The 24389-nt window shown below is 41.6% G+C and overlaps 1 protein-coding gene across 2 annotated transcripts in view; it reads left to right on the top strand.

Annotated features, from left to right (window-relative positions):
- Positions 1 to 7265: 7265 nt before the first annotated feature.
- The window catches only part of ATP6V1H (ATPase H+ transporting V1 subunit H), a gene marked incomplete at its 3' end in the record, with an annotated part of 53205 nt that continues 36081 nt past the window's right edge, over positions 7266 to 24389 (top strand). For both annotated transcript variants that reach the window (XM_081996946.1, XM_081996947.1), the window contains exons 1-4: positions 7266 to 7567; positions 15052 to 15154; positions 17193 to 17282; positions 21908 to 22021. In XM_081996946.1, coding sequence (XP_081853072.1) covers positions 7464 to 7567; positions 15052 to 15154; positions 17193 to 17282; positions 21908 to 22021 — 411 coding nt within the window. In that variant the 5' untranslated portion in view covers positions 7266 to 7463. The remainder of the gene's footprint in view (positions 7568 to 15051; positions 15155 to 17192; positions 17283 to 21907; positions 22022 to 24389) is intronic.

Genomic DNA, 24389 nt, shown 5'->3' on the forward strand with positions numbered 1-24389 from the left:
CTGGTGCAGCAGGCTGAGGGCCCTCCCTAGCACCTTGTCCCTCTAACCTTGGTGTGTTATCCCATATCTTGTCGTGGGCAAGCCTGATATTATACCCCCCCCCCCTTCAAGTCTATTTTAAAGCCCTGTCAACGAGCCCTGTTAGCTTGCGAGCAAAGACCCTCTTCCCTCTCTGAGAAAGGTTAATCCCATCTGACACCAGCAAGCCAAGTGCCATGTAGGCCATTCCGTTATCAAAAAACCTGAAACCGTGGTGGTGACAACAGTCACAGAGCCATGCATTAATAGACTGTGCCCACCTGTTTCTTCCGATGTCACTTCCACCCCTTGTTATGTGATGTACATGCTGCTCTTTCCACATTGCCCTGTGAGGATGGGTTTTACATCGTGGAAAAGTAGAAGCTTGAGCACTCAGAAGATCTGATCTGAATCGCTGGATGAGTAACCTTAGGGTAAAATGAAGTACTTGTTTTAGCAATTGTAGCTCTTAAAGGTTTTTTGGGTGTGTAGGTACCACTTTGAAAATGTCCTCTTTACAAATTTTTCCATTTTTTGTCAAGAATATTTTGTGAATTAGGGAAGTGTGTTCACTTTTCCTGACCTTTTAAGTATGTTTTGCTTGGATAAACTTTCCAAGCTGCTTCTTCTATACATGTTAAAAACCTGTATAGACATGGAGGAGACAGGCAGATGATGTACAGAATGCTGAAAGGTTAGATGGCAGGTGTGCAAAACAATTCCGTAATTTGCAGAATATATGAGAGACAATGATACATTGTTCTTATTACAAGAAGGATAGGAGAACAGAAGAATACTGTCACGATTCAACTGTCTGTAGTCTTACTGTGAGGATGACTCATCTGCATTAATTTTTCTAGTATTAAACTACTGAACATTTTTGTTCTTTGTGATCCAGGCAATTGATGACTTATTCCTGCACGCTGATATGCATTTAATTTTTCTCTCTGTGCTTCACACATCAATGAAGTCATCTAAATATAGCAACTTCAAGGGAAGCTGCACTGACAGGAGTTAATGGACAAGCACTGAGGTGACCAAAATTAGCTAAATGACAATCATTTTACAGCACCTGAATCCTAAAGGAGAGATGCTTTTCAAAAAATTGGAGCATAGCACTTTTCCAATCATAAACCTTAGCAAGATCCAGTTCAGAGAATCAACTAGCATGAAGGCGGCACTATGATGTGCTCTCTCAAGTTGATGGCACATGATGGGCTTGTATCCATTGCTGAGGATCACCTCTTGCTGTCATAGTGATGACAGGCACACATGAGACAGGTTCCTGTAATGACTATATAATGTTTTTGTTTCTGAAAGCCTACCCTTGCAATGCAATGAAGTTCCTTAACACAGTGAGTGCCTCAAGGGACTTGCACTGAATGAAAATTTTCAGATGTGCCCAAGCATTTGGCAGACAGGGGATAAGTGCACATGTCAATCTGTAGCATACCCACCATCCTGTGGCAAGGTGGTTCACAGTTTAACTGTGTGCTTGTCAAAGGAGTAGCACTGTCAGCACATTTTCACGTCACCATTTACCTCCTTTCTCAAACATTTCTGAGTGTACTGAACAGAACAAACTCCAGCCAGATGCTTTTTGCACTCTGTTGAAGACCCTTCTGCTGATCATTTCTTTCTACCCTCTGTTGTACATGTTTTGTTCAAGAGTTCTGAATCAATGCACAGACTTTTCCTCTTAACACAGTAGAGAATATTTTTTTAAGCGCACCTGCTGATGCATCTCACAAAATGCCTCTTGTAAATCCAAGTGGATGGAGTCTACCGGCATTAACCTTGTCCATGCACACGAAGAACTCCAGCAGAGGTGTGAGACATGACTGTCCCTTACAGAGGTGTGGTGACTTTTTGTTAATGTTTTGCATTTTTTCCCCTATATGCTGTAGAAAAAAAACATTATTTAAGTATATTATTATACAGGTACGTTCAGGAAGAATATATTGTTTGCATTCTCTAATACAGTACATTGTGCTCACTAATTTGATTCCTCTGCTAGAGACTCTATTAACTTGACTGGCATAGATGTCATGATTACTGTTTGGTAGTTCCTTAAATGCCCACTGAAACTGCTGTTAAAAAAATCAATGTAATTAATTACTATTACAATTATTTCTCCTTTCTTTGCATTTCTCTTTCTGCTAACTCAGTAGATGCATACTGTTAGCCACTACGCCTCACTCCAAGGTTACAGAAAAGTTACAGGAAAATACTTTTTACTGCAGCCTCTCAATCACCTGTGAAATGAATAATAAAGCCAGAGTTTGCCATTTATGATGAAGTCAACATGCCACATCACAGCTTATCAAAGTTCTTTTCCGTAGTATCAAAATTTCAACTGCAAATAGCAAACTGTCATCTTTCGGGCAGACTGAATGGATGGTGCTAGACTCTTGCAGGTGGTGCAATTAGGCAAAAGAAGTCTGCTGTGAAAAAAAAGGACCACTGATGCCCTAATGCATGCTCCAAATAAGAGATCACGTTGGGCACCAAATTCAAACCACAAATTTATTTTCCTCACATGAACACTGTGTACTATAAAGTACTGAACAATGCTGGGAGCAGGGGCTAGAAGTGAGAGAATCACTGTCCTGTGTATACTTGTGCTCGGGTTCAGCCAGGTACTTGGGTACTGGTACCCAGGTTAAGCCAGAAGTCCTCTAAAGGGGTGGGGGAAATATGCTGCGCAAAGCAAACTGCAATACAGTGTTTTGGAAGGTTTCCTGGAACTAGGTGATCCCCAACAGAAGAAACGGCTTTGCATGCCTAGGCAAGTATTTGGGCCGTTACTCTGCTAGATGTAGGGATGGGCACATGATAGGGAGCAAAGCTATTTGTGTTTTAAAACTGGTAGGTGGAGCTGCTCTTTCAGAGTCGCTGCTCCAGTTTCCATGGGTTTACTAAACTCTGAGAACAGCCTATTGGACTGAGCTTTGAAGGTGGAGGAATACCAGCTCTGGCTTAGGTAAAAGAAGCCACCAAGTTATCGGTGTCTTCAGTGCTGGGCCATTCTGGGGTTTGGGCAGCCGTATTATTGTGGACAACTGACTAAGTTTCACAGAAGGAAAGCCTGAGATGCCTCCAGCTTAGATAAGGGCTGAATGGTAGTTTATAGGATCACTGTACAGGCCTTTGAGGCCTTCCTTCTGCAAGTCCCATTTAAAAAGCTTCAACCCTTGTTCAGATTATCTTGTAAGCCCTTTGCGCTTTGGTTTCTTTATAAAATGGGTAGAGTCATATGTATCATCAATGGTAATGTGATTTGAAATGACTGTGGAAAAGGTGAATATGTTTATTCCAGGTGCCTGATGCCAGAACTCGAAAGAAGAGTGGCGAGTGAGACATGCCACAAAGAGGCAGAGCAGAAGCAGGAAATGCAGAATGCCACAGGACAGAAGTTACGAACACTCATACAAGAGGAACTGGTTAAAATAAGGCCTAATTCTGTCTCTCAACCCTGAAATAAAAATCAGATTCAGATAAGCTTTCAAAGTAACAGATTTCTATTCAAGATTGTGTGGAGATTTCTATGCTAGAGATCAGGAGTTGTGCAAGTGTTTCTTACCAATGTATGTAAACAACCTGCAAATGTGTTAGATGAAACCTCAAAGCTCCATGCGCTGGGTAATCCACAGAATCACGTTAATGGATGTGTTTATTACTGATGGGATGGCACAGAGTGTGCATATGGCTTAAAGAGCTTTCTTCTGCTAAAGCACAAAGAAATGCAAATGCTGTCACTTCGACTGTGCCTGGGATTTAAGCTCACTGGTCACATTACCAAGAAATCAACAGTTTTACTGTGGTATTGTTGTGAATGAGTGGTTTAGGCCACTTAAAGAATCACCACCAAAGATATTAGAAAAAAAAATATTTTAATATGAATTTGCAAAAAGTGTGACTTAACAGAATTTGATGGCAAGGTTCACTCTATTACTTGTTCAATATGGAAAAAGCATACAAAGGGAAATCAAGTCAAGGTTGGTATGCTTTGTATAGGGATTAGGGAAAGAAGATGAGGGGGACCCTCCCGCTGAGTCACGATGTTCAGAGTGGATCCCCTTGCTTTCTAAACTTCTCAGACAGGAGTCTAGGTGCAGCTGAATCCACTCCTAGACCCAGACTTGGTCAACAGTTTGTGTCTAAAGGGCAAATTACATACACGTACACACAGAGATATAAACATAGGGATACATAAAGGCATCCTGACAAGGCATAACATAAGAGATACATAAAAGGCAACTGGTTAAAAATTCCCCTTGAGTTCAGTGAAATGTTCACGTTGAATGTCTTTGCATTTCTCAATGGACAAGAGTTGAGCCTCAAGGAATGGGAGTTTCAGTCCAGGTCCTGTCATTGGTCTTCAGCGACGGTCCTCTGAACTTATCGTGGACTTGAGAGTTCATGAGGTGTCCCACTCGGGGAGATGCTGGTCACAGTCTGCTGTGGTCCAGGAGAGCTCAAAGGGCCTCACTTAGGACCGACGTTCATAGGGTTGCGAGATGATTGACTTTAGGCATCAGTAAATTTCCACCCCGGCCACAATCATTTGTCAGTAATTAGTGGAATGCTCAATTCACAATTCCAGTGATGCTGGTACTGATCTACTCAAGTCACTATTAGATAAAATATGTTCCAGGGCTATCAGGGGATGATTAGTTACTCCCACAACTGAATTCCTGGAAGAGTCAGTACCATTCCCCACCTTAGCTATACAAGAGTGCTTCGTACAGTCAAGGGGCTCTTAACCACCAAACTCATTGCACCAAGGCCAAGAGTTGATGAGAGTTCCTAAGGTCGAAGAGTGGTCCAGGAGCAAGGGCAGGGGGAGGAATGCACCACCACAGATATGAAGATCAATTTTAAAGGAAAAAAATCTTATGGTAGATGTATCATTAATCAGTGCCATAGTAATGAAGACCCCCCTTGAGTTAAAAAGCACTAATAGAGGTAATGGCCAGGTATAATTTAAAGAACAGTGTATCCTCTAAATGGAAAATACAGAGACCCTAGCAAAATGAGTCCTTAACGGTAGACATCTCTAGGCCAGCTCTCTGTTGGCTGTCTTAATCTACTCACACACAAAACTCGCTGACCTATTTCTCTTTCCTCTGCCCTTCCTTCGCTAACATTAGCAGAATTCCTCTTCAGGATCATTTCTGACTGGGAGCGGTATGTCTATGCACTTCACCACAGCATGACTGGAAAACTTCACGCAGCAGCCAAAGACATTTTTTTCACAGAAACATGGAAATATAAGCCTGTGGTTTCTGGAATACTTGGACTTTCAATCTGAAACGTTTCCTGCTGCTGTCGCGTGTAGAGACGAAGCCCAAGGTATGCCGGCTATTTTTTAAAAAAGGAAGAAGCTGTGCAGGGTGTTATCTCCCACTGAGGCTCCCTCCCCAGCTCGGCGGCCCCTTGCCCCGGTGGGGCGCGGGGGAGAAGGGCAGGGGCTTCGCCGGGGGCGCGGAGAGCCCCTCCTGAGGGGCAGCACCGAGGGGAGCCTCCCAGCCCCTCCCCGCCAGCCTCGTGTTCTCCCTGCTGAAATGCTGCTTGTCAGCGAGTCGCTCGGTGGGCAGCGCGCTGTATGCTCCCACCGCCCTTCTCGGTACGGGGTTGGATCCCCGTATAAAACCATACACACATATATATATGTGTCTGTCTGTAGATATTTAAATACGTGCTCTAAACACGTATATGCAATTAAATAGGTATAGCCATGCATACACACGGCTAGTAACGTATACCACAGCCCTAAAAGGCCGCCGGGCGGCGGAGGGCGCTGGCGGTGAGTTGTCCCTCGGAGGCCGCCGTCGCGGTCAGGTGGGCGGTGTCACATGACGGCGGTCGCTGTGGGACCGGTGCGGAGGGTGGTGGAGCGCAGCGGCGGGGGTTTTCGGGTGCGCCGGCTCCTCGGGCCTGCCGAGGGGCGGCTGCAGTCTTCTCCCTCCCACATCCCTCACTCGCCGGCCTGCCCGTGGGGTGAGTGAGAGCTGCCCCGGGCCCTGCCCTCCAACGGGGACGGGCGGCTGGGGGGGTCCCGGGGTGGGGTGGGGGGTGCTGCCGCACGGCCTCTCACGGGGGCTCTGGCGGGCCCGGCGGCGGCGCGAAGGACTCCGCTTGGCGCCGCGGGTTCCCCGAGGGTTTGGGCGCCCGCGGGCCCGTCAGGAGGCGGCTGTGTCTGTGAGCCTGTGCAGGGGCTGGTAGGACACGGGTCAAGTGCCGTCCTCTCCCCCAGGCGCCTCTCGGCTCTTCTGTGTAGCTCGCATACTCCTGAAACCGCTGTTGCCGACCCTGCCCTCCTCTGCGGCTCGAGGAGTGTTTAAATGGCGCTGCCTGGGTCGCCTCAGAGCTAGGAAACGTTCAGTGGTCGTTGAAGGCCAGAGTAAGTGGTGCCGTCTCTGTGGGTGACTGTTCGCAGAAGTAGTTTCAAAGGGAGGACAGTTCTACCGCTCCATTTGTTCAGGCTAGTTCTTTTTTTTTTTTTCTTTTGTTTGAATCGTATTTTCATTCAAATGAGGGATACTTGTTAAGGATGGGGCAGAATGTGCCAGTTTGCACTTGCTTCTGTAAAGGCAGCCAAAACCGTCCAGAAACGGGCTGCATGGAGAGGCTTGATGCAGTTTAGGTTGTGAGGAATTCCTGCTCCAGCTGGGTCTCAAGCCTCTGCAAACAAGGCTTCTTGTTTTGGCATCAAAGTCAGGTGGTGATTAGCCCATAAAAGAAGGAGAAAGGAGAAGTTCTGAAGGTCACTGTTTATGGTAATGTAGTATGTCCTGAAGAAGAGTTTCTGTTCATATTTGTTTTTCAGTTTGCTTTTTTTCTGGACAGCAATGATTTAAATTCTCATGTTAGTTTATGTGACATGGTTTTTAATTTATGTAACTTGTGTTTCTTTTCTGAAGTGTAGTTCATGTGTTTCTAATGTCTAAATACTCTTAGACAAATACCTGAACAAAATCAGTCCTAATATACGGGGGCAGGGGGGGCGTACACTGAATTTTAAACCTTATCATCAGTGCTGATTTGGAAGGAGAGCTTCTGTTATCTGTAGGGCTATTTGGGCATTGCAGAAAAGTAGTCTTTATTCAAATAACTTAATTTGCTTGTAAATTTCCAAGGCTGGGAGTTGTTAAGTAATGTTATATATATCTTTGATTTTTGCAAACCTGTCATTGGTTATACTTTAGCGTGTAGGTATGGCTTAATTTTGTTTGTTTCAGGGAAGTCACATTTTAGATGCTGTATAAAACTTTGATTTCTCAGGAAATACAGAGTGCGGTTTTGGGGAATTGGGACACCTGAAAACGATTTTCCTTTTTTTTTCCATTAAAATATTGGATAGATATTCTGCTGTTTAATACTTTAGTAAGAGGTCTCAAATCTGACTTGCATTTCTAGGTACATTTTAATTATCAGTTAAGATGGATATCCGAGGTGCTGTAGATGCTGCTGTCCCAACAAACATTATTGCTGCCAAAGCTGCTGAAGTTCGGGCAAACAAAGTAAACTGGCAGTCGTATCTCCAGTAAGTAAAAACTGTCCACAATTTTTTTTTTTTTCCTTCCCTCTTAAGTGTTGGACTTTTTGTGATTTTGGGTTACAGTGGAACATTAGGTTACAGTGCTGACAGAGACAGAGCATTCTGTCTGAAAATATTTGGAAAAAGTCTACATTAAATGGAAATGTTGGGGAAAATTTTCTTATGACTTATTACAAGAAAGGGAACTGTACTTCTGCGAACTGAATGCTGTAATAACAAATAATACAAGTTTGCACAAATGTGTGGTAAGACTGTCCATTTTTTTCCTCATCATTCAAACACCATTCTCAATTTTATCATTGTTGGATGAGTACCGATGTAAGAAAAGTTTACAGTAAGAGTTGTCTTATATGTCGGTATGTTATCTCTATTGCTGAAGTGCCTTACATGTGAATACAAATTGTACTAGCAAAACTCGGCTAGTAGTCCAGGAAAATAAGCTGCATCTCAACTAAAGGAAGAATAGTATTGGAGAGCAATTGAAACAAGTAAATTGAGGAGCCGGCTGAAAAAAAAATGTCAGTGTGGAGAGAGCTGTGCTGCCATTTCAGGTAAGATCAGAGTTTACTTTGGAAGGTACATAATGGTACTGTGAGTAAGCGAGAGAAATATTGTCCACAGAGCATATAGGGACAAGCTGAGGAAAATAGATTTGTGCATGAGGGTAGGGAACAGGAAGAAGTAACAGACTTTTACTAGTCCTCTGTACTCTGAAGTGAAATGCAGGATTCTTGCATCCCTGCATTCCTCATGACAAGTACCTATGAAGAATATTGGCAAAGTGCAAACTAGTATTATCCCTTGAAGGTCTACGTATAATAGCAAATTGTTGCTTTGTAACTGAAAGAGCAGAAATCTTGATGATTCTAGAGGTACAAACCACACTGCTGATGTTTTGTGATTATCAGGGTTACACCACTTTGCAAAAGATAGGTTTTTTTCAGATTGCTGTGGTACATAAATATATGCTATATATTAAAATAAGGTTGCAAAACTGTACGCATGCAAGCTGAGAAATGCTAACATGCTAGCACAGGGCAAAGTAGGTGGTCATTAATGAGATTCTATGTAGCTCAGTCTTGCCTATTCCATTCATTCAGTTGTGTTATTTTTTCTCTTTGTGATTGTATATCTACATAGTAAACTGGATTACAGAACTGATCTGCTGAAGAAACTTCTCTTTTCTAGGATATTTTTTCAGATATATCGGTTGCTTGTTCAGTTTGCAGTGTGGCTTTGCAGGCAAAAGAGTGAGGTCAGTGTGGTACTGTGACAGTGGCAGCTACCAAATGGCTTTTGCTGTTACTGTGTGCCCTGTTATCCATCTGATGGGAAGCCTGGGCAGCTGTTCCTGTGCTGTCCTAGTGGCAAGTGAACAGCTAGTTCACAGTTATTCAGGATGGAAGTGGAAGTATAATTGTTTACTGTCAATCCACGTGAAAATGGGATAATCTTTTTTACTGTGTCTGTAGGGGTTCAGACTATGAGGCTGGTGAGATTCATCTGTTACTTTTGTTAGTTTAGGGGATGGTTCTCTTTGGCAAGGAGTTGTATTTTGAATACATGTGTAGTATTAATTGCTTGACTGTGCTTTATATGGTCTACCGTTTATAATTTACCTTCATCCTTGGGGTTCTCTCTCTCTAGTGCTGAATAAGGATGAGGGAGTTTTGTTTATTTATCTGCCAGCAAATTTCTATGTAACCTCTTCTGACCAGGAGGCAGGGTTGATGGTTCTTTTTCAGATTCCAGATGTAGAATTTGACTTTATTTTGTTCTGGAATGCATGAAAGAAGAACGTACTAGTTATTTCCTCTCTTTGATGGGTTAGCCAGGTTTTGGAGGCTAATGTAGTGCATCTGGCTAGTGTTTGTGATCCTATTGTGAGACTGTTCAAAGTGTAGTGCCCTGTGTATGTCAATGACAGTGTGTCCTGTTTGTTATTGCTCTGAAATAAATGTAAACTTTGTGTTTTCTATTTACTGATAACAGCCTGGCTGTCTGGCTAAGGTAGCTTCAAGGATGAACTTAAGTGGTGCCAGAGGGGTTGTGGAGCATTGTGAAGATAACTGTAGTTCTTTGACTGAGGAGTTTGCTTATCATTAATTATTGGAAAATATCAGCAGAACTTGTGGTGCTCCTAAAAAGGAAATAATTATACCTGGTTTTGGATATGTCTCTTTTACAATGGTGTGGTTTGGACATGATGATGTCTTTGAGGATCTGTTGAAAAGTCAGTACAGCTATATTGCTTCACTTCTGGAACGAAGCACATTATTAACAAGTGGAAACAGCTTGCTTCTGATGCACCTGGTAGAGGCAGGTCAGATGGTTTGTTCTGGTCTATAGAGTGGAAGGAAGATGGGGTGCTGATGATTTTGAAGGATGCTTCTCTTGCTTTCTTTTGAGCTCCTGTTCTGGCAGTCTGTGCATTTAGTATGGTAAGCTTGCATATAAATATATGAAGGCGTACTTCAAGTCTTCAGATGTTTTTCCATTAGAGGAACAATTTTTATGTTTGTTTTCCCTAAATTCACACATCAACTCAGGCATGACATAATTTGTGTTCCTTAAACTATAGATAGTATTTATGTAGTTGGAGTTAAAGCACTTCACAAGAAATTCTGATGGAATTTTTTTTTAATCTGGCTGTGATAGTTGTATGTGTATGAAGATGCTTTAAAGATTGCATCAATTGCAACAACATTGGAGCCTGGGTCACCACAGGAAGACATTTTGAAGTTCTCTTCTGCTCTCTGTTCTTCAGTGCAAAAGTAAAATGGCTTACTAACGGTGAGACTCTAGTAGCCTGACTTCTCCTGTAGAATCTGTTCAAGCTAAAGATTAACTGGCATCTCGGAAGGTTATAACTGTAAACTAAATGTCGAACTGTGCTAACACACAACTGCTGACTTTTGATGTTTTCTGTGTATACTGTTGGCACAAAAGTGAAATACTGATGTATTACAACTGTACATAGTACTGGTTTGCCACTGTGTTCACTGCTCTCTTCAAAATTAGGCTGTGGAAGAAGATTTTTTGCACTTTCTTTGTGTTGAATTCCAGCTCAGGTCTGTGTCTGAGGGAGAAGAAAATGGCAAAACTTGGAACAGCAGAAGGTGATGTGTAGGTCTAGCTACCTCCTGGAAGCTAGACATAGTTTAGGCAACTAGTTCTGTACAGACTTTCTTGCCTTTGGATCTTGAGACTTCTAGTAGTTCAGAGGTGTCGATGCCTTCTGTGAGTTGAAAATACAGTGCACTGCTGTTTTGTACTGTGTGATTGCTTTCAGTATTTGCTTCAGGGTGTCAGAATGCCTTTGGAGGGTGTTAGCTTGCCTGAAGTAAGTTTGGTTTTGCTTTCTAAGGGTAGTAAATGAGTTCTGTGGAAAAGTGAACTTGTTTCAGAGTTTAACTTGCATCTTACTGCACTGTAGGTGTACAGCATTTTTAATCAGGTGAGATACCTGATGGCTAATTTGTACTTAGTTTCCCATGTGTCTTCAGGTACTTTACATATATGTTTGTCAATTCTGATGTTCAAATATCTATTTTAGTTTCCTGGGGGTGGGGGAACCTTCTAGAGTGGGTTAAAAATCTTGGACTTTTAGAACACAAATGTGGATAACTGGATAAAAGAAATTACGCCTTGATGTGGTAGCTTCATATGGGCTTCATATTTGCTCCAGATGTAGTAAAAAACTGATTTTTTTATTTTTAAACACAACACCCCCACCCCCAATGACTTGTTAAATCATTCAAACAAAAAAAGGAACAAGAGCTGCTGGAGGAAATGCATAATAAAAAGAACGAATCACAAGTTTATGAGTCATCTTGAGAGACCAAGAGGTTTTAAAAATGGTGGTCTTACAAATTCATGCTTTCTAAATCTTACACGGCTTCAGTTTACTCTTCTGTAGCTAGTGCTCTCAAAGGCAGGCCTTAGTATCTCAAGCACAAAGCTTTAAAATATGGCTACAGGACTCCAGGTCTAAACCGATATACCCAGACAGCTGAAGCTCAAAGTGACTTTTTTCAGTTCACAAAAGACTGTGTAGACACATCCTGGAAAATAAGAAATTAAATGGCTGTTAGGAAGAGGGGTAGAGGGAGGTTTTCATTACTTGTATTGTTTGGTTAAAGGTACGGTGAAATTCCTGTCTCTCTAAAGAGGGGATGAGGAAAATGTGGTAATAGTATCATGGTAGCTAGTACAGCTGTCTGAGGCTGCTCTGCATTTTTCATGTTGGTGGTTTTTTTTTCCACTAGTTGCTAAGGTTTACTAAATAATCAGTTATTTCAATTTTACCATGGGATGAATGGAAATGAATGCATTTGAAATTACTAAAACTATTAATCAAATGTATGAGATCCCTGATAAAATATTAATAACTTGTTTACAAAGCTGTCATATCCTTTGAACTGTTTTGTTTGGGTTGGAAAGTATCTTTTTCAATGGTACTTACAAAGCAATAAAGAGTATACCCTAACTTCTTTTCCTCTCAAGGCAACATCAATCCCCATACCTTTTTTTTCGCCTTTTTTCTTTTCTTCCTGTGGCCTAATGTAGGATGAAAGCAAAAGCGTGAAAGCTTTTTTCCTTGACAGTTGGCAGACCTACTTGTGATAGCCTGGCTATAAACAAACATCTCTCTTTCTGAGCTGAAGCTTTTTTCAAGCAGTAAAGCTGAAAATTAAGGATTTACCTTATGTTGTCTTTGAAGTGCGTCCTAAATGGCAATACTCTTAATAAACACACAGCTCATCTGGTTACTTGATATCGGTATCATTGATATAGAGGAGTCCCTGTCTTGGCCAGCATTGATTGAAACATGAAAGGCTTCCAGTTACGGGTTGTTAAGTGCAGTATTTGTGGTGAATGAATTGTCCTCATCTTTCAACAACTACTCAAATCCATCCTTAACAGGACAGAAAGAACATAAGTCAATCTAAAAGGCATGTGGTAGCAGCATGGTCATCATTGCCTATTTACTTTTTCATCTATAATTAGTTAAGTTTTAGTAGGAACTAGTTGAGGGCTACCACTGGCTTTGAGTGTTGCATCTAGTAAGTCTTAATTGCTTTTCCTCAGTGCGCATGAGGTTATTTATTACAGAGCAGCTAGAATACAGGAATGGTGTGCGTGGTATTGGTCTACTTATGTTCCTTGCTTGAAAAGTAAATAGATAAAATATGGCTCTGTGATAAGGCCATCCTCAAGACATAACCATTTAAGTAAGAGAAAAGACAAGAACATATTGTGTCTTATTTATGTTTCTATGTTTCAAAAATCCATGTGAGCCAATTAAAAAAAAAAAAAAAAAAGGAACATTTCCTGTAAGTTTACGAGGATTTCAATGGAACCTCTAGTCATGGAACATCTGGAAACTGACCCAGAACATGGAAAAGATGTATTAAAAGAATATGTGCTACATAGCTTTGCAAAGTGGAAGAGGCATTTGACTCAGTGGAAATGTAAGAGGAGATGAGTTTTGGCAATAACTGAAACAGAGCAACGTCTAATACTTGCATCCCCTGTGACTTTTATATTGAAGCACTCCTGATATTAACTAGTAAAGGTAGTCACCTATTAAAGTCCTGGGTATCTTCAGGACTACTTGATTTAAAATTTTTTTACCTGAAGAGTGCCTGACTGTAGATTGTAATATTTTTACAAGTTTGTTATTTGTTGTGGTGGTAAGTTTCATATAACAAAACCCAACAATATTCTACCAGCTTTTCAGCTGAGTCAACACCTTTCCGAAATAGCACTGATGATGGCAGTAACCCCTTGAATATTAAGTTAAAGAGAAGATTAAGTAGAGATCTGTTAGCTTATAGGTGTCCGCAGCAGTTTGCTATGTCAAGCCCCCTTGCTGTGTGTTTGGATGAGCTTGCATGCATATCAGTTTTTAAACTACCAGGAAAAGCTGAAATGTTGTAATTAGTGAAAGCTAAAAATGCATTAGGAACCAAGTTATTTGTGCTCCTTAAAATTCTCTTCAGTGATTATGTCAAGCTTAAAGTAACAATTAATTTTATTTTTCAGCACTTATTTCAGGTTGGATTAGACTATTATTCATGTTATGTATTATAATTTCAGCATCATGTGCTAGTTGTGCCTATTTCAGTTCTTACAACTATTTCCACTGACCGTTGCATTCAGCTTCTGGAAGTTTAAGAATTACTTAGAGAATGCTGTTGAGCAGAGGTGAAGCATAAGGAAGGCCTTGGAAGGATTATTCTGTCATTAATTTTAAATTCTTTGTACATGAGACCTTTTGCAGAAAGGAGGTCCTTACATTCTACTGTGGGATATAGGATTGGTAAAGTCGTACTGTTGGCATATCAATTTGAAGAAAATAAGGTAGGTTTTGGGGGGTTGACCTTGGCTGGCTGCTTGGATGTGCACCAGACTGCTCTATTACTCCTCCTCCATCAAAAGGACAGGAGAAAAAATACATCAAGAAGTTCTTGGGTTAAGATAAGGACAGGGAAATCACTCTGCAATTACCATCATGGGCAAAACACTCTACTTGGGGAAAGTACATTAATTTATTGCTGATTAAACAGAGTAGGATAATGAGAAAGAAGAACAAATATAAAAAGCACTTTCCCCCCACCCTTTCTTTCTTCTCAGACTTTCACTCTGAACTTCTCTAACTCCTCACCCTGAGTGGCTCAGGGGGACAGGGAATGGGGGCTGCAATCAGTTCGTAATGCTTTGTTTCTGCTACTCCTTCCTCCTCATGCTTTTCCCCTGCTCCAGCACAGGGTCCCGCCCACAGGTTACAGTCCTCCATGAACTGCACCAGTGTGGGTCCTTTCCAATGGGGTACAGTCCTTCAGGAATGGATTGCTCCAGTATAGGTCACCCCATGGGGTCACAGGTCCTGCAAGAAAACTTGCTCCAGCATGGGCTGCTCTCCATGAGGTCACAGGTCCTGCCAGGAGCCTGCTCTAGTGTGGGCTTTCCATGGGCTGCAGCTTCCTTTAGGGCATACCTACCTGCTGCGGCATGGGGTCCTCCATGGGCAGGTGGAGATCTGCTCCAGTGTGGAGCTCCATGGGCTGCAGCGGCACAGTTGGCCTCACCATGGTCTTCACCACAAACGGCAGGGGAATCTCTACTCTAGCACCTGGAGCACCTCCTGCTGCTCCTTCTGCACTGACCTGGGGGTCTGCACAGTTGTCACTCTCTCATATTCTCGCTCCTCTCTACTGTCTGCAACTGCACAGTAGTTTTTCCCCTTCTTAAATATGCTCTCCCAGAGGCGCTACCACTGTCTTTGAGGGGCTCAGCTTTGGCCAGTGGCACGTCCGTCCTGGAGCTGCTGGAACAGACTCTGTCTGACATGCGGGCTGCTTCTGCTGTCTTCTCATACAAGCTGCCCCTGCAGCCCTCTTGCTGCCCAAGTTTTGCCACATAAACTGTTAATGTTGCTTATGGTTTCATATTTTGCTTTTCAGAGGGCAGATGATTTCAGGTGAAGACTGTGAATTTATTCAAAGATTTGAACAGAAAAGAAATCCAGAAGAAAAACAGGAGTTGTTGCAAACAGAAGGCAATCAAGTAACTTTCTTTTAATAATCTAACTTTTGGGGAGGAGGATGGAAGGACATTTTCATACCAACTCTTATTTTATTGTTTGCTGTATACAGTTAAGATGTTATGGAAGAAGTATAAAACTTGCTATTATGATTTTTTTTTTCCCTAGATACAGGTTGGACATTCTTTTAAAAACCTATTAAATAATTATTAAATGTCATCTGACTTTGACTCTGCTGTGGGACAAGCTAGCTCAAGTCTTTCCTTATCCCAGTTTACTTAATCATGCGCACTTGTACTTGAGTCACTTTTTTTTGAGCCTTTTTCATAGAGCTATAGAATAGTTTGGGTTGGAAGGGACCTTTAAAGGTCATTTAGTCCAACCTGCCAACAATGAGCAGGGACATCTTCAACTAGATCAGATTGCTCGGAGCCATGTCCAATCTGACCTGGAATGTTTCCAGGGATGGGGCATCTACCACCTCTCGGGGCAACCTCTGCCACCGTTTCACCACCCTCATTGTCAAAAATTTCTCCTTATGTCTAAATCTACCTAAATCTACCCTCTTTTAGTTTAAAACCATTACCCTTTGTCTTGTCGGTACAGGCCTTGGTAAAAAGCCTGTCCACATCTTTCTGATAAGCCCCCTTTAAGTCCTGGCAGGCTGCAATAAGGTCTCCCTGGAGCCTTCTCTTCTCCAGGCTGAACAACCCCAACTCTCTCAACCTTTCTTCACAGCGGAGGTGTTCCATGATCCCTCTGATCATTTTGGTGACCCTCTTCTGGACCTGCTCCAGCAGGTCCATGTCTTTCCTGTTCTGAGGGCTCCAGAGCTGGATGCAGGACACCAGGTGGGGTCTCACTAGAGCAGAGCAGAGGGGCAGAATCACCTCCCACGACTTGATGGTTTTATAGTTTATTGATGGGAGCTACTACTAGTGAGATTTCAGCTTAGCTAGCTGAATAATTATAATGTACTTGGGTCCACTGACTGCTAAGATGGGTTCAGTTAAACACAGGTGTCTAGTGTAATTTTTTAGGCACTGTAAGATAGGAGACATCTGCATGGGACAGAGCCATTAAAAGGTTGATAGGTGACCCATGCCATTTGGCTTATGGAGTCCAGGCAGGATGCCCAAAGATGCTTTAATGATACTTGAAGCAGTAGAATCTCAGCCTTGAAGCCTGAGGTTCTAGCAGACAATGTCAGGTATCAAGAGGATTGGGCGAGGCAGGGGGGAAGGTGAAGAGTAGGAGATATGCTTAAGACACAAAACTTTCCAGCCCTTTTTTCTACTTTAATTTTAGGCTGTTCTGTTTTTCCTTTTTTTTCCTTTTTTTCCCCCCAAATTGTATTGGCTGACTGCTGTGTAATGGACCATAATTTGCATCATGACAAAAGCATATATGGTGAGCATTATATGCCACTATATAATTACAGTGTAACAGTTCAGAGTTCCATTTTTCTTTCAGTTTTAGTTGACCGTGGTGAAGGGGAAGGAGGGAATGTAAGAAGTAGTGTTGTGGCTGTTTCAGCCTATTGTTTCTGTTGCTGAAATAATAGAGTAGGGCTGTTCAGGAGGCAGAAAACAGCTCAAGTAGGAATGAAGATTCGTCTAGAAGGTATAGGAAGTGAACAGGTAAGAGTGACCTGTCTTCTCTCCCATTCAAGTTGCTGAAGCTTTCTTAACCATGTCTAAGTTTGTTGCTGTTTTGTCAGTTTACTTGGTTTTTCTCCCCACTGCCATAAAAAAGGGTGCTGGTGGAGATTTTTCTAGAGTCTTTCAACAAAGCATCTTGCTGACTTCCACTAGTGAGTACTTGTTATTTCATTTGAAAGCCATAAAATGATTTGTAAAGGGTAATGATCAATGTGACAGAAAACTTTCTTTGTAATATAATGTCAAATGTATTCATCTCTTATTGCAGTTGAATAAGATGTTGGGATGCTCAATGTTTATGTAAGACTTAATTGTGAATTAATGAGGTCCTGTTTTATATTAACAAAAGGAATGAAGACAATTGCTAATACTAATTTTAACGTCTGTCTTATTTTTCTAGTGCGCTAAGACATTTATAAACTTGATGACTCATATCTCCAAGGAACAGACGGTTCAGTACATTCTGACTATGGTTGATGATATGCTGCAAGTAGGTCAATAACCTGTCTTATTTTTAAGTATTTGAATGCATGCTTGAATGTTTCCTTAGCCTAATTCAGATCTCTTCAGGTGTTTGTCATACTGTATTTAAAATATTCTTTTAAATTTTCAGATCTTGTCTTCAGAAGTTAAATGTTAGAACTAAAGTTGTATGGGAGACTTAGTGGTGTATATATATGTTCATGTTCTGAAAATAAAACATACCTGTATCCTTGTATGTTGGCTCTCAATTGTTTGATGCAAAACTTGGTTGTTAAGGTATGATTTGCGACCTCAGCCCTTTCGTGCTGTGTAGATAGGATATGACTTCAAGTTGTTGAAGCTTTTCCTACAAAGGTATTAATTTGGCCACCCTCAGCAAGAAGGTATATTTTCTGCAGCTTCAAGTTTCCAACATAAATTAGACTGTTTAGGACAACATGTTCTGAAATTCTCCATGGTTTAATTATAAAACAGGAACTTTTGATTCAATGAAATATATAGCGCTCTGTAGCTATGCGATACAGTGACTTATAAGGGTAGGCTGTTAAATTTGGTGTCAGGACTGCTGTGCTGACCTGGACAAGTCAGCAGGAGACTTCACTCAATCAGATAATCCTGCTTTTGCATTTCTTCACTCTCTCGTAGACTAAGAGAAAGTGGTTGGAGTGATGATGTAACAAGATGGGTTCAGTTGTGTGAGGTTTTTCCTGGTGTTCACATAGGATGTCTGGTTGACAGTTTCTCTGCTGCTGTTTTATGTTATATTTAATGCAAGGTTGCAGTGAAACGTGACTAGTGATAGCTTAATGGTTTAGAGCGTTGCCCGAGGAGGTGAACCATGTGACTGCTAATTCCAGCTCTGAGTATTCAGTATTGTGAACAGGCAAGCTGAAAAGTGTGAACCTCTCCACAGTGTGTATAACATGGGAATTATGGTGTTCTTGCAGGTGCCTGTGTGCACATTAGAGCCCCAAGTGAGTGCACTGGCTGCTAGAATAATAGCTAGTGGTGGTGGTGACAGTTTATTCATGCCCATCTGCAGCTTTGTTACTCTGACCTTCTCTTTTCTTTACATTTACTCTTTCTCAACTGTGACATAAATATCAAGAAGTAGAGAACACAAAAGGGACCCTCAGTGTTATTCTGTGATTAGGACTCTGAGTTGGGAGGACCTTTTTTTGGTTTATGCATTTGATGACAAACGTTGTCTTAGTGTGCGAGAACACTGTTTATTATGGCCACTTTTGTGAAGAGTGGGTCTTGTTTTCTATGTGAGGTGTGCTGGTGGCTACAGAAATAATCATTTCACTTTCCCTTCTTTGGAACTTTTTGTGAGTGTTAGTAGGTCTTGTTTTGCTTGTGCGCTTTGACATTCGCACATAGCCTGTAGCTACAGTATGTGATAGCCGGTATCATCTCCTGTGCTGTGAGATTAATACCCCACAGGTAAAGGCTTTCACTGGCCCACTCTTGAACAATTACATTAGTTCTAGGTGGTCACAGAAAGTGGTTTTGAGTAATCTCTCATTTGCTATACTGGTTCTGTCATATATGTCTATATGAACATATTTTCTTGACTTCATGGTCATGCACTGACACTTCTGTATTCGGGGCCTTGCCCTGCCACAGAAGTGGCATGTGTGGAATTCTTCATGTTAAACGTGATGACCTTGAATTGGCCAGGCTTTATAGTGATACAGGAGAATAGAGATGTTGGTGCACAGTATATATTTTCTTTTGTGTGAAATTAGATGCCTTTTCACTTTAAAAATTCTGCTTCAGTGTCTGAAAGGCTGCACTGGCTTTTGCAATGCTCTGTGTCAGTTCATTATTCAGGGATATCTGGCTGCTGGCATAGAGTGTTTGTGTGCAGGCGTCTGCATGGCATCATCTCAGGGCTTCCTAACCCTCCATGTCTCCAAGAGGCAAGGCTGAAGCAGGACTTCTATTTTCTTTTAATCATGTTCACATGGTAGAACCTGTTGTCACCGATGCCTTATGGACCCTTGGTTGTACATTTTCAAGGTGTAAGATTCTTGTCAGAAAGCAGCGTATTGGCCATTGACTCTGTGACCCTGAGTTTAGTGCAGGATCTCTGCAGATTGCATGGACAGAAGAATCCGTGGCAGTGGATATGAAGTCTCCTGTCTTTGCCTGAGTATTCTTAATTCAGAATGTGTGAAGATTTTAAGTGAGAAGTTGTTCAAGGACATGGCCTGTCATGGTGCCACTGACTCCTTCAGTAGAATTGTTTTGAGTGAGGATGTCCGCTGCAGTTCCATGAAATGAACAAATATGGCAGCTACCTTTGATAGCTGAAACTACTAGAAACTATTGTATGTAACAGTGGCCAGCTTTTGTCCGCGCTGATAATGACTGTCTGTGGTTCTTCTATTATCTTTCTATGCTTCTCTTGTGAGGTTGTAAAAATCATACCAGTTGTATTTTGAGCACACACAAAGCTTACCAGGGATTGTCTAGGATTGTTCCAGCAGTTCTACTTATGGGTTTGATCATTGTTCTGAGAAGGATTTCTTTTGGAGGCTGCCAGGAGTAAAATTAATGTAGTGATTGCTTTATAAGAATATCACCATTCTGCTTATTTCTGAAGGTGGAGAGTGTTAGCATACTGGAATCCCTGAGGAAACATTTCTTATTCATATGATAAATACTTGGAACAGTTTCTCTGGGTTAGTGACCCCATCACACTACACAGTCTGTTACTTGTGAAACCTGTAAGAACCTGCAAGGTAGTTGGTGCAGGTAGCAGTATCACCTGAGCGAGCTTCATTATGCTTCTTTGAAAATGACAGATGCTAAATTATTCAACTGTTCATGTCAGAGCTTCATGATTTCCATTTTATTGGTGTAGTCAGTAGCTGCCGGGGAAGGTGCGGCACTATGTATTTCAGGGCCGCAGGCAGTTCTCCACTCCTTCCCTCCTGTCTTTACCACGCACCTCAACAGCAAACCAGACTAGTCTTCTGATTGACAGCATGTTGAAGTTATTTCAGCCGTTCCGCTTTCAGACTTGTCTGTCTCCTCCTTAGTTATTTTGTAAACTGAACTCATTGATCTAGGTTTTTTTGATCTTTTTAGCTAGACTCTGTGTAGCACAAGTGTAGAAGATGACAGTGATTTATTTGATCAAACTGCCATTTTTCATCAAACTAGACCTCACAGAGCAGACACTCTCCACCAAGGCACTGTGTTCCCGAGATCTTACTTTTTTATATTTTATTTCATAGTTTGAACAACACATTTTGAGAGGATTTTTGAGTGCTTTTTGACAGATGCTATATAGTGCATTAATCACTGTTAGGGTTATGACTGTCAGATAACTAGTGACATCTGACCTTCCCCAGTCAGTGATCAGGACAGCAATTTGCAGCCCCTGTGGTGCAGTAACTTTGATACTTTCAATGAAGTGTTGGTTACTCTGATGCTTAGTAAGATGCCAGTGTTTGGATCATGGATACATTCAGGTTGTCTTGTGCTTAACAGGTCAGATTCAAACAAGCAGGCTTGCCTGGCTGATTCTTGGTCCATAATGTTAATAATAGGGTGCTGAACTGATGGAGGAAAGCCCTTCAGCTAGGGGAGTTTGAAAATTAAATTCATTGGTTAGTGGAGACTGAGATACTGTTCTCAATGCGCGTTTCCCAATTACATGGTTTCAAACAGTTTTGTGAGTTTTATAATTTGTTGTAGTGGCTTGACTCAATGGGGAGACATCTTTTTAGAATGAAAACTTACTATCCACCAGGCTAGAAAGTATGCGGAAATGCTGGGAAAAAGCAAGAATCCACGTATTTGATTTTCTGGAAGACTGCCTATATTCTAAGCTATTAGGAAATAGCAGAGCTCCTCTTTCTTCAGGTTTGCACACTTTTCTCTGGTCTGCTTTAAGGAGAACCTTAATAGCCGCTTATCACAGCAGTTACTAGGTGAAATGCTTGAAGAAACTGTGCACAGTCCCCAGGTTCAGGTACTTGGGGTCTCTTGTGGCTCAGTCTAGAAGCCCTGGGGAGCAGATTTCCAGTGACTATGTCCTCTCCTAGCTATGCAGGTTGCCTGAGATAACAGCTGAACCAGTTGCAGCCTTATCTGGGAGGGAAGAGCTTGCTACCCATTGAGAGGAATGGAGAGGCAGGACTAGCTTACGTCTCCAAAGTTTCACTTGTAGAACACGCAGACAAGTTGAACAACAGGCTTTTGTGTGGAAGTAGCAATACGTGGGAAACTTTGTATGGACTTTATTCAAGCATAACTGATTGGATGAAGAGTAGTGTTCCTCTGGAAAATGACAGTATTGAGCTAGTCTCTCATTTCTCTCATTCTGCTTGCTTGATCAAAAGGATACATCCATTTTTACTCAAGCAGGTGTTGGTGTACTGAGATATAACTAGGGTTTCAAAGCTTGTTTTCCCCCGACCCAAAACTAACTTTAATGTTGGAGTGCTGAAATGAACTGTATCCACAAGTAACTGTCAAAATGAAAAATTTACATGGGCTGTTACAAGCCAGGATGTACTCTGATAATGTATGCCAACACAATGAGGAGCAAGTAACTGCTTTATGTTGAATGCTTTTGCAAGTCTCTCATCTTTTCCCCTCTCCCAATTTTTACAGGAAGATCATCAGCGTGTTTGTATCTTCTTTGATTATGCAAAACGTGGTAAAAACACTGCATGGTCCTATTTTCTGCCGATGTTAAATCGACAAGATCTTTTCACTGTGCATATGGTAAGTTTTAAATGAACCTGTCTCTGAAGATGGTAGAGGAAAATGCTGGGTTTATTTTTCTTCAGGAGATTTTGGGGTTTGAAGCTAAACTACTGCCTGGACTGGAAAGTTTTCCTCTTACAGTCTAGATGAGTCATTCTTAATACAAGCTTTACCTGACCACATTTTAGAAAGGAAACTTACATTGTTTATTGACATTGTTTTTTCTGGGAGATTAGAGCAGGTTTTAAAGGCTCAGAAGAGCATGGATTGTAGAATTAATTAAGCACAGTAAGACATAGCGAGAAAAATAACTTTTGTAACAACAGCCAGTCAATGTTCCTCATGCCTTACAAATATTAGAATTTAAGTTCTCATCCTGTGAAAGGGAAATATCTTTACCTTGATGAACCTTATTCTCTCTTATAATACCACTTGAAATCCACTTAAAATGGTTTGTAAGCATACTGGGGAAGAACTAATGTCTGCTGATCTGGTGGGTTGACCCTGTCTGACAGGAAAGCTCCCACCTACTTGCTTGCGCAGTCCCCCACAGCAGGATTAGGGAGAGAATCAGGAGAGGAAACTCATGGGTCAAGATAAAGACAGTTTAATAAGTGAAGGGGAAAAAAGGGAGGAGGAGTGGAACGCAAAACAAATCCAATAAAAGGAAGTGATGTAAAAGCAGTCACACAACACCAGCAGACTGATGCCCAGCTGGTATATCTCTGGTCAACTGTCCAGGCTGTGTCCCCTCCCAGCCTCTTGGTCCCCTCACCCAGCCTGCTCACTGGGAGTGTAGAGTGAGAAACAGAGATGGTGTTCTGCAAGCACTGCTTAGCAACAGCTGAAACATTGGTATGGTATCAACACTCTTTTGGTCACCAGTCTAAACCACAACATCATATGGACTGCTATGAAGAAAATTAAGTCCATGCCAGCCAAGCCCAGTACAACCATGTACGTTGTATGATATCTCCTGTGCTTTGAGCCATTGGGTGCTGCTGGTGTATATGGAGTAACTTTTCTGGAATTAATATTCTTCTGTTATCTGTGGTAAGAACTGGCCATTTCATCTCAGCAGTTTTCTTTCTTGTGGAGGAAAAATATGGTGGTATTACTGTAAATTCCTAATGGAGACCATAGTTTTCACTAATAAAAGTTGTATTATGACTTGAAGAGCCTGCATGGCTATGAACTGTTCTTCACTGCATATGTTTATGCTGGCATGGTATGGTAGAATCAAATCAGTGGCTCAAGCTATAAAACCACATAACTGGCCTGCATTATGCTTATGGTGGTAGTACTGGCACAAGGAGTTCCAGGCAAGTCATGCTGTTTGCCCTTAGGTGTGGCCAGTGCAGCTATGTTGGGGCTGTGCTGCCACTTGAACAGTGAGCTGGCCTGTTTTCAAGGCAAATGTCAGGCTTGATGTTTTTTTTTTTTTTTTCCTTCCCCATTTGACTGATTCACTGCATGGCTATGTAATTGGGTTACTTGGTGCAGCTGAAGGAGGAGGCTTTTGGGGGTTTTGATCGTGGCTAGTTTTTATGTTCTGTTTCTTTTTGATTTTGGTTTTTTGTTTGTTTCTGATTTTTGGTGGTATTGCTGCTGAAGACCCATCTTGCAAAACTGCAGTTTGAGGTAACTCAGACAATATTGACTTCTCAAATATGCAGGAAAAGTGTAACTATTAGACCCTTGAAATGCAAACTAATTAATCACCCTGGAATGGTGGCTTTCAAATGTATAGTATAGAAATTACTATGTCTAGTATTTCTCTGTGTTATTCCAATATGGTTTTCTTTATATACTGCAAAAATACACAAATCACTTTACAAGTCAGAGAACCTCATGTGATGTGAATCCACTTTAAAACACTGCTTTCTCCCTTACTATGCCTTTTAGTACTCTTTGTGCAGATATTTTTTTTTAAAGCACATGGATGTTCTCAAAACAAAGTTTTAGGTTTGTGGTGTTTTTGTTGGGGTTTTTTGGGTTGTGGTTTTGTTCTTTGTTTTCTTGGGTTTTTTTCCCCCCTCTTTACTATGCACATTGGAAGACTTGATGCCACATCATTGCATCTCCATAGACAGACAAAAATTTGAGTCTGTCCCCTATGTCCAGGCTCAAATTCTGCTGGGCATGAAAGGTCTCTCATTCAGGGGCCAGGCAGCAGTTTTAACTCAGGAGCATGGTAAGCTAGAAATCTAATATCTTATGTTTTAAAGCTGAAGGGTTTTTACAGGGTTACTTGGCTGCATCCATGTGAAGTGGATTTGGCACACTTCAGTGTAGAGATTGTTGTTCCAGACTCTCACTCATAATCCCTTTAGAAATCAGTAGTGGTGGTGGTGCTGCATGTCTGAATGCAGTGTAAGTGGAAAGG

Source organism: Phaethon aethereus, assembly GCF_964289735.1.
Source record: "Phaethon aethereus genome assembly, chromosome: 2".
Lineage (NCBI taxonomy): Eukaryota > Metazoa > Chordata > Aves > Phaethontiformes > Phaethontidae > Phaethon > Phaethon aethereus.